This window comes from Emys orbicularis, chromosome 1 (genome assembly GCF_028017835.1).
Source record: "Emys orbicularis isolate rEmyOrb1 chromosome 1, rEmyOrb1.hap1, whole genome shotgun sequence".
Classification (NCBI taxonomy): domain Eukaryota; kingdom Metazoa; phylum Chordata; order Testudines; family Emydidae; genus Emys; species Emys orbicularis.
The window spans coordinates 33,705,333-33,721,025 of NC_088683.1; the positions used below are offsets into that span (position 1 = coordinate 33,705,333).

General features: G+C 41.2%; 1 protein-coding gene across 1 annotated transcript in view; it reads right to left on the bottom strand.

Moving 5' to 3' along the window:
* CELSR1 (cadherin EGF LAG seven-pass G-type receptor 1) overlaps positions 1 to 15,693 on the bottom strand; it is a 285,263-nt gene that overhangs the window by 72,414 nt on the left and 197,156 nt on the right. The window contains exons 6-8 of the mRNA XM_065408216.1: positions 7,619 to 7,776; positions 6,217 to 6,380; positions 4,232 to 4,357 (exon numbers count right to left, since the gene is read on the bottom strand). Coding sequence (XP_065264288.1) covers positions 4,232 to 4,357; positions 6,217 to 6,380; positions 7,619 to 7,776 — 448 coding nt within the window. The remainder of the gene's footprint in view (positions 1 to 4,231; positions 4,358 to 6,216; positions 6,381 to 7,618; positions 7,777 to 15,693) is intronic.

Consider the following 15,693-nt stretch of genomic DNA (forward strand, 5'->3'; position numbering starts at 1 on the left):
CCCCGGGCCAGCTACCCCGAGGAGGAGCCAAGCTTGCGCCGGGCCAGCTACCCTGGTGGAGAGCTGCCGGACCGGACCCCAAGCCCCGCACCCGAGGAACCGATGCTCCTGGACTACCCTGAGCCCGCTGTCGCCAATGAGGTAGGCCCCGAGGGGGAACATGGAAGTAGCCCGGGGGTAGCCGACCCCGGTCAGGCTGCAGAGGCCTGTGAGCCGATGTCAGTGTGTTTCGGTCAGGATACCCCACTGACCAGCAGCGGCAGTAACCGCTGCTAGGGCCCCGGGCTGGAACGCAGTGGAGTGGGTGGGCCTGCGTTCCCCCCTGCCACCCCGTTCACGGGTGGCAGGCTTCCCCCTCACCCAACGCTCAGGTGTAGGAGCCTGAGCTTACCCCAGTTGCTTGGTTGCTCAGCCCCTGCGTTCAAGGGCCTGAGTTGTGACTGTTTGTGCCCCGCCCTGAACCAGGGCCTGGGCTCCTTAACTGCTTGCCTGCTCAGCCCTGTACCAGAGGGCCTGAGCTCCTTAACTGCTTGCCTGCTCAGCCCTGCCCCATAGGGCCTGAGCTCCCTAGCTGCTTGTCTGCTCAGCCCCTGCATCCAAGGGCCTGAGCTGTGACTATATGTGCCCCGCCCTGAACCAGGGCCTCGGCTACCTAACTGCTTGTCTGCTCAGCCTTGCACCAGAGGGCCTGAGCTCCTTAACTGCTTGTCTGCTCAGCCTTGCACCAGAGGGCCTGAGCTCCTTAACTGCTTGTCTGCTCAGCCTTGCACCAGAGGGCCTGAGCTCCTTAACTGCTTGTCGGCTCAGCCTTGCACCAGAGGGCCTGAGCTCCTTACCTGCTTGTTTGCTCAGCCCCTGCATCCAAGGGCCTGAGCTAGCTGAGTGTTTGCTAAGCCCTGCGGAAAGGGGCCGGAACCTTGACTGTCTGTGCTACAGTGAGCTGGTGTGGCGCCCCTCCGTCCCGGAGGGTTGAGCCCCGGCTCGACCCTACTACACGGTCCCATTGTGCTAAACACTGTACAAACACACAGGATGACATTGTAAGGATAAGGCCTTTTCCTGGAGCCATATTGTAAGGTCTGAGGCCTTTGTCTGCAGCCACATTAGGAGAACCACAACCATGAACTAAGAAGCATAAAGTCATATCCTCACATTTCATCTAAATTACATTAAAACAGCTTAATATCGGGCTGTTAAGAAGGCGATCCTGTCCTAATAGTGCCCATCATCACCAGATAAAGAAACAGATCTTAAGATGGTTAAAGAAAACTTTGTTTGATGGCATTCTGTCTGGTAAGAAATCACTTATCAACAAGTTGAGGTTGTGAAATCCCTACTTCTTTACTGTTTGTCTTTATGGTCCCCACTTCTCTATTGTTCATCTGTATGGTCTCTGTCTGGTTCTCTGATTGTTTCTGTCTGTTACATAACTAATTTTGCTAGGTGTAAATCAATTAAGGTGGTGGGGTATGATTGGTTAAAGAATTGTTTTACAATATGTTAGGACTGGTTAGAAAACTGTTTAGTAATACTTTAGTTAAATGACTGGTTAAGGTACAGCTAAGCAGGACTCAAGCTTCACTATATAAACTGGGGTCCAAAAGGAAGTGCTTGGGAACCAACTCCAGGACACAACCCCAAGATCAGACCTGCCAGACCTCAACACCATACAGGAGCTGGAGTCCCCCAGATGACCTGATCCTGACTTGCCAGCAGGAAAAGTTTGTCTGCCTAATTGGGAATGGTGAGCATTGTATGCTTTGCATGTGCATTCTGTTTTGGTGATTGTTAATAAATAGAGGTTAAGTAGGATATTACTGTGTAAGGTTCTTTCACTGGTAAAAGACCCCGTAAACCTGCAAAAGATTAAGCCCTGAGTCCACATGGAATGGGTGTTTTCCCGGAGCCCATGGAGGGGTAAAGTTAGGTACCTTTCCCCTGGAGCCCTAGGAACTGGGAAAGGGTGGGCGTGCCTAAATCAACCAGGTTATACCTTGAGTCCTAGGATCTAGGTAGAGGTGGAAGCTTTGAGCCCTAGGAACTAAGTAGAGGTGGGATGTTCTAGAGTGTCGGGCAACAAAATTAGGGTAAAGTTGGGTGCCTTATACCCAAAGCCCTAGGAACTGGGAAAGGGTGGGTGTGCCTAAAGTAATAGGGTTACGCCTTGAGCCCATGGAAAGGTAAAGGTTAGTGCCCTAGAATGTGTGTAACAGAGAACTGTGTGCAGGTAACAACATGGCCCCTGTCCTGAAGAGCTTAACACTCAAATAAGATAGATTCTTGGCCTAGCCAAGTTCATTGATATATATTCAGTGAGGTTGAAAGAGATGCAAAATTGCTAGAACAGCTGTTCAGAATGTATCAGTCAACTGAGCCCCAATAAGGATTTTACACTTACATGTAAACTTTTCAAAACCAGAAGTCTCCCAAGTCTATATTTAGGCACTTAAATAAGTGGCTTGAATTTCAAAAGTGCTGAGCATCAGTAGCTCCCATTGACTTCAACTTTAGGCTCCTGAAATCATTGCCCACATTTGCTAATAGTTCCCTTCTTTTTGAATTTCTGAGTTGTCTTTAATGGATATTTTGCCCCACAGCTATATTATGAGAAATAAGTAAGTTATTTGTGACCTGTTGCCTACAGACTGAAAATTCTTCAAGAAATTGAAGCTTTGGCAAGAATAAGCATTACAGCACTATATTTAATGCATGAGAAACCTTTGCAATGGGGGATAATACTGTTGCATTTACCATGAATCATACTAGTTAGGTACATGATTAGGCATTAAAACGTACCTTTTAATTATGTAAAATAGCCAGTAAGGTAATTTTTTTTACTCAAAAACCTGATGATCTGATACTTTTTTTTTTGGTATAATAGGTAAAGAAAATATGAATTTGATACAACTCTTGATCTTTCTACCCAAAACTAGGAGAAAGAGAGAAGAGACTCAGGCCCCTTGACTTCAGTGGAATTATTCCACATTTACACCAGTATGAATGATATCAGAATTAGGCCCTGCCATTTTAGCCAATCATCCAATCCTGCAGTTTCAGCACAGTTAATCTCAGTGGAGAGATTAACCAGTCAGATGCTATATAACACATGATGAAACCAGCGAATGGTTGACAAAGCTACCTGTCATCAGGCAACATGACAAATGAGGTCTTTCTTTTTGAGGAACCATCATCCAATAATCACTTTAGCATCTATTTCCTGCTAGCGGGAAGCAAGCGTGTGCCTAACTTCTTTTGGATACGGAATAAGGAAACCCCTGCTCAAATTTCAAAGACGTATGAGTCAAACTACATCAGTGTACATCTGGAATAATTCCATTCACTTCAGTGGAGTCACTCCAGATTTACACTAGGGCAGGTGAGGCTAGAATCTGAACTTTTATTTCTTAGAAAGCAACCTAAATCTAGTTTTGCTGGGATTTTCCCCTTAGAATGGGAGCATCACTACAAATTAGCAACCTGTACTAACCTAGGCTAGCTGCTATTCCCATATAGACTGTGGGTCGGGGCTGTAATGCCAATGCTGCTGCATTGAGCCTCAGCCGCCAGCTATGGTTTTCCTAATAAGGAACCTCCCTTACCTCCCCAGGAAAGTAACTGGGTCCAAATTTTTCATTCCCTTATAAAGCACACCTGCTGCTCCTTTCCTATATTTTATTAACAGGTTTTACATATCTATACATAGTGTTTTCAGTCATAAGTATAGCCCAATAAAATGTAAAGTGTTCTTATTAAGGAGGGATTGCTGAAGGAAGTAATAATTAAGTCCATGTTCATTTTGGGCCTGATCCAAAGCCCACTAAAGTCAAAGGGAGTCTTTCCATTGATTTCTATATACTTTGGATCAGATGATTTTATTTTAAGTAAATTATCAATAGTGCCAATCTTTGTAGAACTAATCCACTAATGTTAGTAAATAGATAATAGGAAAAGATAAAAGCTATTACTGTTTATCCCAATAGGATTTCCTGATTGATATTTTCCTGCTTTTTGAACCAAAAGTCAGCAACCATCTTTAATATATAGATGAGCACACACAGTTATTTCAAATATATAATGGATGAATTTTACACTTTATTGCAATATTCCATTATCTGTCCCCAAAGCATCTCAAACTTTCATATACATTATGAGAAGTTAATTATTAAAAACTAAATGCCAAAACACACAGGTAAACTTGAGGACACATACACTGGGAGCCTTGTGCACCTACCTTGCTCACAGTTTTTCCCACCATACCGCAGGGGGCACTCACAAGTGTAGGTGTTCCATTTATTCACGCATGTGCCTCCATTTTGACACCAATTAGTATCACAGTAGTTCTTCTGAGCTGCACAACCTGGAATTTAGAAAGCAGAGCTATTCAGCCTAAAACCATTCCACATCTGTGTATTTGGTAATGGTGGTTGCATAACATCAAAACAGACTTAAAATTACTTTAACAATACGTTTCTGAGTGACCGTCTCTGGGCTTTGTTCAATTCTGAAGGCAAAGGAAATCATTAAAGCATTACAACACTTTGAGAGCCATATGATCAAAAGAGACCAAGAAACCTCCTAGATAAAGACCAACGGCTTAATTCTGGTGTAACTCTACTGAAGCCAGTGGAGTGATACTATGTAGGAATGTGCCTCCAAATCAGAAAGCAACCAAACTGAAATCTTTCTTTGTTCTACTTCCCCTGAAACAGGAGCATATTTACCTAGATGAAAAACTGAATTGTGTTCAGCTAATTTTAAGGTAAAGACACAATCTGGCAAAAGCCAGATAATTCAAAGTTAGTGCTGAAGTTCCACCCTTAACTCATGGTCATTACTCATTAATTACCTGAAAAGAACACACAGGATCAGAAGTGAGTGCCTCCTCTAGTGCATCACTGAACTAGACCTCCACCAGGCTGTGAGAAGAAAGAACTAACTACTTTTACAAATCAGTGATTTGCTCTGCTCTGTCCTGTGGAGATCTGAGCACCACTTCCCACTTGCTGCCTCTTCCAATACAGGAGCCAGACAGCTGAGACTGTACTCAGAAACTGGTCACTTTATAAGGCAGTACACCGGTATTCAGCAGGACAGAAGAAGTGCAGCTCATGTTTCATTTTTAAACCACAGTTTTTTAAAACTCATGATAAGTATGCACAAGCTTCTGAGCAGCTTACATTTCAGATTTGGAGAGCTACTGCATTTGTTTTAAAGTATAACCAGAATTGGTTAAAATATTCCACTCTTCTTGACCTCATTACACTTCGTTTCAGAGCAGAGTGAGCTTTAATAGCTGAGATGCAAACATATGAAAATGGAGGGTTATTAAAAGAAATTCTGGTTCAACTGTTACAGTTCAGGGCAGAAGTGCTGCTCAAGTACCACCTTGCCATCAGAGTGCTTGGAACACGACTTAGAGCAATGTTCATTTAGGGCTAAATTCTATGTGCAAATCCCTGAATGATATTCTCCTCAGGACCTACAGAAGCTTTGTGAACCTCCTAAGTGCCATTTCATTCTTTAAGTGGTGCACACAGCCTCAGGACATTGTGTGGGTCTTCGGCACTGGCATGAATTTCACCTCGCTCAAACAAATGGGGTACATGTAGGGGATTTATACAGTGACCAGGCTAGAAAGACTTTTCCCTTATTTTCCAGACAGCTCCATGGTGGCTACTACAGATTCAAAGATGCAACAGCTTCTGTGGCTGTTATATTTCTCCCAGAGAGATGGCAGAGGGGTTGGCAGTGAAGAGTAAAAGCATGTTTCCCTCTCCCCATAACCCTATCCAACCTGCTCTGCACTAGGGTTGGGCAGACTCCTTATTCATACTCCCAAATCCTCCCCTCCACTGTTCAGCTGAGCTGAAATAGTTCCAAGACCAACTGGGCCTTCCATATCCAGTGGCATCATTGCGGGGGTGGGGGAACGGAGTAGGAGGGCAGGATTTCTCCTGAGGCAAAAAAATTTCAAGGACTGTCGTCGCAAAAATGTTCATGTGCCTCACTGCTGTGTACATGCGCAACTAGCTGACCTACACCAGTTTGCACCCTGCCAATCAAGTGCTATTTTTCACATGGAAAGATTGCACTTGCAGTTTTCCATGCATACCCCATGCACCCGCCTTTGAAAATCTGGTTCTTGGTGTGCACAAGAACTCTGAGCGTGACAGAAAGCTTTTTCTTGTGGCCTTTTGAAGATCTGGACGCTTATACCTGCAAGAGTGCCATTATTGGCTATGAAACTAGCCATGTCGATTGGCTTGTTGTCAATGGAGAGGTTCCTCATACAGCCAATAAACTCTCTGTTGTGCACAGGGAAGTCTTCAGGCAAGTTTGGGACACCCCCAAGCAGGAGAGGTCCAGTCAGGTCCAAAGATCTAAAGAAGTAAGAAATTTGCTGGATTATTTTCATGTCATTTGTTTAGCCTCCTTTACTTTACAGTTTCTTCACAGCTAATCTGACTAAAGAAATCTGAGATATTTAACTGTTTTCTGTTAGCTCATTATTTGCAGGATTTAGCTTCACAAGACTGTAAGTACCAATCTCAATAATCAAAAAGAATCATAATAAAATTAGCTGCAAATTTGTAATTTAGGACTGTAGGAGCTGCCATACCAACCACATCAATAGAGTCAAATATTGGTCTCTGACAGTGACCAGTACTAGCTATGTTAGAAGGTGTAAATGGAAAATTATGAAACAACATGCATCTATGGAAATTTCTTTTTAATCCCAGGTAGTGAGATGTTGATTTATAGCCTAAAGCAGGAAGGTTAGTATGTTATATACACTTTTATTCTGGCTGGTGTAACTATGGATAATAATCTTGTTATTCATAAATGGCTAGTTCCTTTTTGAATCCTCCTAGGCTCCTTATGTTAACATCCTGTGGCAGTAGGTTCCGCTGGATAGTTATAGAACCTATAAAAAGTATATCTTTTAATCAGTTTTAAATGTTAATGAGTCTTTTAACTTCAATGAGTGTCCTCTTGTTCTTGTATTTTGGAAAAGGGTAAATATAATCATCTGACTGGCATTTTCAATATAATTCATTGTTTTTATATATTTCTATCATGTCTCACCTGTTATTCATTTTCTCTCTAAACTAAATAATACTAATCTTTTCAATCTTTCCTCAGACAGAAGGCTTTCCATGTATCTAATGATTTTCATTGCCCTTCTCTGGATCTTTTCTATTTCTCCTATAGCCTTTCTGAGATGGGATGATGTACCATTAATTTAAAATATGATGTCCAAATCTTTTTAGTATTACTCTCTTTTTCTTAATGCAGCCTCACAATTTATTTGCTTTTCTGACTGTTGCTGTACAATGAACAGATGTTTCCACTGAGCTTTCAACAATGATCCCAAACATTTTTTCTTGTGTCTTTACAGTTATTTTAGACTCAACAATGTGTATGAGCCATTTAAATTGCTCCTTCTGATATACACTGCCTTTCACTTCTGTGCTCTGAATTTCATCTGCCAGTTTAGTCAGTTTGTTTTCTTATAAACTCTTTGCTATGTGTGCTTTTCTTCTCACTGCCCATGTGTTATTGCTCAATTCCTTTTAAATATGAGAATGAATAAGAAACATCTATAAAAAGCCCTTACTTTTTTGAGCCACTTTGAGTTCCTTGGGCAGCACATGTGTAGTTCCCAATGAGACTTCCGAAGCGCACAGCCACTGCAGTGTCACAGTCATCCACTGTTACTACTGCCACCTTCTCTCCTGAAGGTCCATGAGGAATTCCTAATCGGCCAATGTGGGGCTTCAAGAAAATAAACAGCATACCTGTAAATAAGGCTACAAACTCAGCAGAATCAACATGCCTGCAATCCACTCATACAGCATCATTCTGTTTTTAAGATGACTAAAGTAGGCTGTGCAACCAAACATGCATTAGTTAAGGCAATCTCACTTAGAACTCAACTGTGCAAGAGGAAACAAAATGGCTGACTTCATCTGAGAATAGTAACAAGCATCCAGAAGAACAGCGTGACAATTCCGCTCCTGTCACCAACTCTCCCCTCTCATCTAAAGTGAAGAGCTCACTTAAAAATATTATATTTCTCAGTCTTTTCCTTGCAAAAACAGCTTTGACAATATAAACTGACACAATATGTCTCACTAGGGTTAAAAGCGTGAAACCAATTTTTCATTTAAAAGAATGACAGCCCCCTCACAGCAACCCAGGACTGGGCTTTAGAGTGCAGAAAAAAATACAGCGACAGGCTACTTGATTTTGGGGAAGATTCCAGATCAAGATCACAACTGTATACCACTGTGTCACCCAACTACTGTTGATGGCACTAGGGCTGCCTCAGAGTCCCAACGACCCCTGCTCCTCTGCTGAGCAGACAGAACGACCTCAGGCCACAAGGGGAGGCAGTTCCACAGAGAGGCAGCATGGTGTAGTGGACTAAACAAGGGACAGAGGGCAAGGGATCATTCTCAGCTCTGACACTCAGTCCTTCAATGGTCTTGCTTCAATCACATAGGCCAACATTTTCAAATATTTTTGTGGGTGATGAGAGACATGGTCACAAATGTTTTGCAGGGCTGGCAACAAATGTTAAGGCCAGTTCTCGTCTTATACTGTCTATCTGGATACTCACACTATAGCACTGAGCTCCTCACTAGCATTAATGACTTTACGCTCACACAACACCCTTGTGAGGCAGAGGTGTGGCATTTTACAAACAGAGAAATGAGGCACAGAAAAAAAAAGATTGATGGTCACAAAAGTCTACGGCACCACCAGGAACTGAACACAAATCTCCACCCAGGGTCTTAACCACAAGAATATCCTTTGTCTTTTTATAGCTCCATTAACTTCAAAAGAGTTATTTCAGTCTGACACCTGTGTAACTAAGCGGAGAACTAAACAGTCACCCGGAAACTGAGATACAGATCCCTCAAACTGAGGAATAACATATTTGTAAGAGACACAGTAACAGTGTGACAAGGTGGGGGAGGTAATATCTTTTATCAACCCAGCTTCTGTTGTTAAAAGATACAAGTTTTCGAGCTCACTGTGAGAAAGAGCTCTATGTATGCTCAAAAGCTTGTCTCTTTCACCAATAGAAGGTGGGCCAATAAAAGATATCACCTCACCCACCCTGTCTCTCTAATTATCCTGGGACCAACAGGACTACGACAACATTGCAAACAACAATAACAGTATCAGTCTAAACTAAATAACAACAATTGATAAAAGAAAGCCATTTTTCATATTTCATACCTGTAGAAAGCAACTGAGTCCTTCTTCTCTAACTTCACCGCTTCTATGAGAACACTGTATGTAATATACAGCATTGCATGAGCCAAATCCTGCTCACTTTATTCATGTCCCACTGAGGTCAATGGGGCTACTCAATATTTAACACCCTACCTATTACATAGTTGAAATCAGAGAGATATTCTTATGATCCTTTGATCATCAATAGTAGCAACTGTTGAAAACAATAATGATGCATGGGCAAGTTTGCTTTAGCTTGCAGTGCATTCCCTTCACAACTTATATAGTCATTTACATGGCACATTTCTTTGGTATTGAATTTATCTGTACTGCAGCCTAGGAAGTAACGGGGATAAAAGATCAATTCTGTCAGTTTCAGATTTTGCATGAACTTACTGAAATGGTTAACAGTCAGTTTCATGAGCTGCAAAGAATAACAGCTTCATTTATAAAGCTAATTATACTGGTGCATAAAAACATTTTAAAATGAAGTTTCCTGGTCTCAAACAATTCCAGTTGGAAAGTATTTTCCATTTCCTCTATGAACAGATAACATGATCACATAGTTTGGCAGCTGTTCATGTAAAGGTTTTGACCTCTATTAAGTGATATTAAGGCACGTTTTGTATTTCCCAGATTCTATGGGCTACATAGTCTAATTTGGAAATGATTGGGAACATACATAGATGCGATGCTGAAAATGTTAGTAACAAGCTGGTCAAAATTAAGGAATTAATAAATAAAATATTCCAGCTAATAGCAAAACCTTCTGCTCCAAAGTTGTAATTTACATTTTTGGTACTAATGTTATACATTTTGAAGAAAAACTTAACACTTAAGTTCAAGATGTTTTAGTTAAACAAGTCTGTTTATTAAATTAGAAGCACCAGAGGATATGCCAGAGGGCGTCTTCTCCCTCCACTGGAGGAGTCTGCCCACAGTTAATCAGGCTTGCAGCCTGGATTTCCTAGTGAATCCACAACTGCTTCTGGATATCCAGTAGCTGCAGTGGCCAAGGCAGCTTTTTGTCCCTTATATTTGACTAGGAGTTGCAACTTTTTCTTTTAGCTGATGCTCTGTCACAGTGATCCTGACCTTTGACACCTCAACATTAGATTATTAGAGTATACTCTACAGTTCTTAAAACAGGAAAAGCTTGGAAGCTTAAACTGATACAGAATATGGCAGCCTGTTTGTCATCGAGGGGTCCCCAACTACATAACTTTCTCCTCGCCTCAGTTCAAAAAAATCCTGAATCTTCTGACTTTCTCATCATGTTGCACGGCCTGTTTATTCTCCAAGACTCCCTGAAAGGGAGGGATCAATTGCTGGTAAGGGACAAAGTTTGTTGGTGATTTAGTGGGCTATGGAGAGTCTTTTTTTCCTTTTAAATATGGTTACAATATCCACCTTTCCAGCAACTGACATGGGGCATACTTTACAACAAAAAGACAAACATCTAAAATGATGTAAGTAAATATTAAAATAAATCAAGTAACTGTTCCTTATACAGAAGGGTTCAAAGCAACAATGGATCAGGAATAACAGTGCAAAGAAAAATAAACTGGTGAGACTAAATGATAGCAGACAAAGCATTCCTATTTAGAGACTGATTCTTGCTCATATGGAAGACAAATGAGTTTTGCCATTGACTTCAACACGAACAGGACTGGGCCCTTACAGAAGATAGGTTCAGTAAAAAAATAGCAACATCCACACTGTTATTCTCAGAGGGAGATTTCAAGGACACAAGCGGGAGTTAGGTGCTCCGTTCCCATGACTTCTAATGGGAACTGGGCACCTAGCTGCCCTTTGTGCCTTTGAAAATCTCCTCTTGAAACACCATGCTACCTAAAAGCCAAGTTTCATTAGCTTTGCTGTACAGTAATTCTGCATTCATGAGTAAACGTTCAGTGTGGTGCACAGGAATTTACCAGCATGACTCCCATTAATGTTAATGGAAGTCATGTAACTAAGTCCTGCTCACAGAGCTGAAAATTTACCTCTCACTGTCTAACCCTAAGGGCTGCCTTTCCACATAGTGTTTGTGTGGAAATAGGTTGGGGTTCAAACTTCAAAGACCACATGCTGTAAAAGTGAGAAATATGCAGAGGTACCAACAGCTCAATAAATAAATAACCAAAAAATAATCTACGCAGAGGTCTCAGTTCCACATATGCAAATTAGAAATGAAGTTGATTCTTCCTTGTCTCACAAAAACAAGCTGCACCTTGCAGAGCATTCTCGTCATTATCATGTCCCACGTTCAGGTACGTTGCACCAATTCTTATTTTTGCTTGCTACATTGCCAATGAATGACCTTACAGATTCTTGTCTTACTTAGATAAGGGTAAGAAGCAGCTCTGGCTAATCAATCAAGCATAGGCTTTTGGGAGCCAGGAACCCCTCATTTCTAATCCTACTTTGGACGCTGACTCATTCTGCAGCCTGGACATATCACTTAGCCTCGTGTATTTGACTTTCCCCCACCTGTAAAATAGCAATAATAATATTTACCTCCCTCAGATAAGGGCAATTAGCACACACAATCTCCACAGAGCTTTAAAAACATTAACTATGCCTCAACACTCCAGTGAGGGAGGTTAGAGTTCTGACACCATTTTAAGGAGGGGCAATCTGAGGTTTAAGGTTTAACCCATGACATTCCCCATGACACAGAGAGAGCCATGGTTAGCCTCACGATTATAATGAAGAAGTTCCAGACTCCCAAGCCTGTTTAATCAGACCACCTCTCTCCTTCAGACCATGATAAAGACACCTGTGAGATGTCTCAGACTCAATGAATGCCATCAAATGTGATCTGGAGGAACCATCTTCTCAGAGCCCAAAGGTAAAGATGACATCCTTTTGGGTGCAGATTTTTTATTTCTAAGGTCTATAGCAGACTCAAGTGACACCTCCACACATGTATTTTATTCAAGATGTCAAGTCAGATTCTAGTAAGATCCAGCTGAGGAATGGCAATCTGTTTGGCTTTTTTCCTGATTCTTCAACATAAACAAATATACATATACTCTCACAGGTGTACATTCACACATTAAAATGCTAATAATCTTAATCTGTGAAATTTCAGTTTTACCGTGATGGGGTCGTCAGAACATGTATCTGTCTTATAGTCTGCAAATTTGATATCCTTTCTGTCAGTATCTTACTTTAAAAATCAGAGACAATGCTAAATTGATGTACTTCAATATGATTTAGAAGTTCCAGCCACTGAAAGCACATATTTAAATCATTCATGCTCCATTCAGTTATCCATTAAAGGTACAGATGGTCTCGTGGTAAATACTGTAGAGAAGAGATCCACAGATTAAGGGATAATGAAGGCTCTGTCTTAAACACTTAATGGCTACATTTTTTGTACTGTATTAATTATATTTCCCAAATGTCACAATCTAAGTTCAGTGGCCAGTTTAACAAAATGGTCCAAACTTCTGTGGATTTATTTGTAAATAAATCAGATCCATGACATTTAATATTTTGTACTTAATGATAATGGTTGCAAAGTAAAAACTGTTTCTTTGGTCAGTTAGTGGCAGAGGTGGGAACCCAACTCTAGATTTCCTGCTCTGTGCTTAATCCTCTAGACCACATGGCTTTTATGGTGGCATCACCTTCACCTCCTTCATCAGTGGCAGCTTTCTCAAAATTCACAAGTGCACATTTTTGAGTGGAAGTGCCCACTTTATTTTTCCGGAAACATCCAGAGAGTAAAAAATATTTTTATTCAACCTCATAAAATTGCTCCACTGTTATGGATGTTTCAGGAACTCAACGCAGGCTCATTTCAACAATAAACATTTCTATTATAAATATTTCAGTCTGCTCTGGCCTCTTTGCTTCCTTTGAAGCAACTGACAACAGAGGAAACGGCTTTGCAGCAAACTGTAGACAAGAACAACAGTGTGAAAAACATAAATGAGTACCCTTGAAAGGGAGACACAACAAACCTAGTTAAGCTTGGCATAAGGAAATCCATTCTTCTCAGGGGACAGATATGAAGGTGCATATTATAAACATATTCTTTGCTTAGCTCACTGCACAAAAAACATCTATTTTAAAAAGTTAAGCTATTAGACTAACGTCCTTTTCCGTGTTAAGACTTAATACACAGTTCAACTTGTTTGCCATCATCATAACTTATTTTTAAAAAGAAAAGCCATTCCAAAACCAACGGTACCCTTTCTCTATGAAAGCTTCCAAGTTTTTGTTTCCTGGTCAATAAGTCACACATTGTTTTTGTTAATGAGTAGCTAATGATTTATTGAGTATTTTCAGAGGTTAAAGGTTAAAAAGAATCTGTTTCCTAGTTGTTCTTTTTTAAATTAATATTTTTCTAGACTTTTGTTTGTTTAGCTCAAAAAATTATTAGTGGTATTGTAGGGTAAAATGTAGCATGTTCATATACTTTCAAACCAACTTATTTCACAATTTTTCTAGCTCCAGTAATAATTAGCAGAAAATGGAGCACCTTCCAAAGTCTACTGCAGATGCTGGAAGTTTGTGGTGCCGTTTTGGTTCAAACATGCTCAGTCTCATTAGGCAGCTAGCCATGCTCAGAGAACCCTTTCATTAACCTGTTGGCCTCAGACCAACTATCTAACCCAGGAAAGGGGGAAAAAAGCCTTCAGATTCCCAGGCAATACTTCACTGCTTCAGTGGTCAAAAAGCTCATTAACTGACAGCTACAGACACCGTCTCGCTGGGCACAGAAATGGAATCAACCCCCTCCAAAAAATAAACAAACTGGAAACAACAAATAAAGCAGCAGGAACCAAAAAAAGTGTGACATTTACAACTTAGGGAGAAATAAATTCGTAAATACCAGACAAGCTTAATGCTGCTACATGAACTTATAGATTGCACTGATCAGAACAGTCAGTCAGGCAACTGGAAATTGGGCCAGATTAGGACAAACACACTAAAGTTAATTTCTGCTTTGTAAAATTGCCCCTTGCTGATTTCTAGAGAAAAAAATGAACAACACCTTTAAAACAAGCCAGTATAAAGACTGGAGAATCCGTCACATATTTCCACTCTGATACATTCTGATAGTCACCAAAGGTAAGTATGACAAATTATTACACAAACTTTTCATTCCTTTGATGTGCATTATTCCTTCATTACTCACTGAATAGTCTAAAGGCAATTTTTTTGGTACGTACTTGCTCTTGACTTGAATCTGTACACACCCACAAGAATTTGTGACAGAAAAAAAAGCACTTTACAGTAAATGGATCAAACGCTGCAAAAACCAAATCACCATACCATTCCCTTTCCTAGACAAGTGATAGTGACATCCTGGGACTCCTCACAATCAGGATTCAGGCTGGGTCATGACACTGAGCTGTCTTTAGTAGCACAGAATGGTGACATCCTTATGGCTATGTACAGAGGCCAAACTTTGATGTTCATACAGCTTGACCTGCTGGTGGCTTTTGACATAGTCAATTATGAGACACTACTCATCTCCCTACAAGATCTAGCTGGTGTGAATGGTGTAGCACTCAACTGATTTTCATCAATCCTTTCTACCACACTCAAGAATGATAACAGGCAGCAGCTTCTCATCCTCACAAGCTCTCACATGTGGAGTCCCACAGGACTAGTTCTGTCCCCTCCCCTTTTCAATATACGTGATGGCTTGGGAAGAAATTGTGTAGTGCCATGCATACGTTGATGGCACTCAACTGTACATTTCTTATCCAGCACAAATGACCAACATCCTCACAGATATGACATACCTCCTACAAGAGACCAGTGCCTGGATGAAGCTCGTCCCAGGGAAGACAACCGTAATGTTGGTAGGGAGAGTGAAAGAGCCAAAACCTTGACCGCACCCTTCTTTGGAAGCCACCAGTCAAAATTGTCAAAATTGTGCCCAGCCGCTAAGTATTACTGGATTCCTCTCTGCTCCTTGATAAAGAGGCAGCAGCAAGATGCACCTTTTTTCACCACTTGGAGACTATGTCCATTCCCCTCAGACAAGGGCCTAGGTACCACAATCCATACAGTCATCACCATAGGACTGGTCTGTCTCATTCACCTTGTACAATGTTTTTCTCAATTCTGTATTGTCACTGGTTGTTGGTTCCTTTACCCCACCCTTTTCCTACCACTGTAACGTTCCAGCTGCCTGCCCTCACTGTTTCTGCCTACTATGCTTCACACCCTTCTTCTTGTTCCCCTCCCCACGTTTTCCCTGTCCTTTACACACTCCTCTCTTTTAGTCCAGCAATTCCTTCCTCACCCACACTTCAGCCCTAAACACCCTCCATACATAAGCATTATGGTATGTAAGTGTTCTGATTCATCATGTTTAATTGTGTGTTTGGAGCGCAACCATTACTGTGATCAGAGTCCTACAAATACCTAGAAACACCAAATTGTGCCACTCTTATTCACACTGGATAGTATCTCACTTAG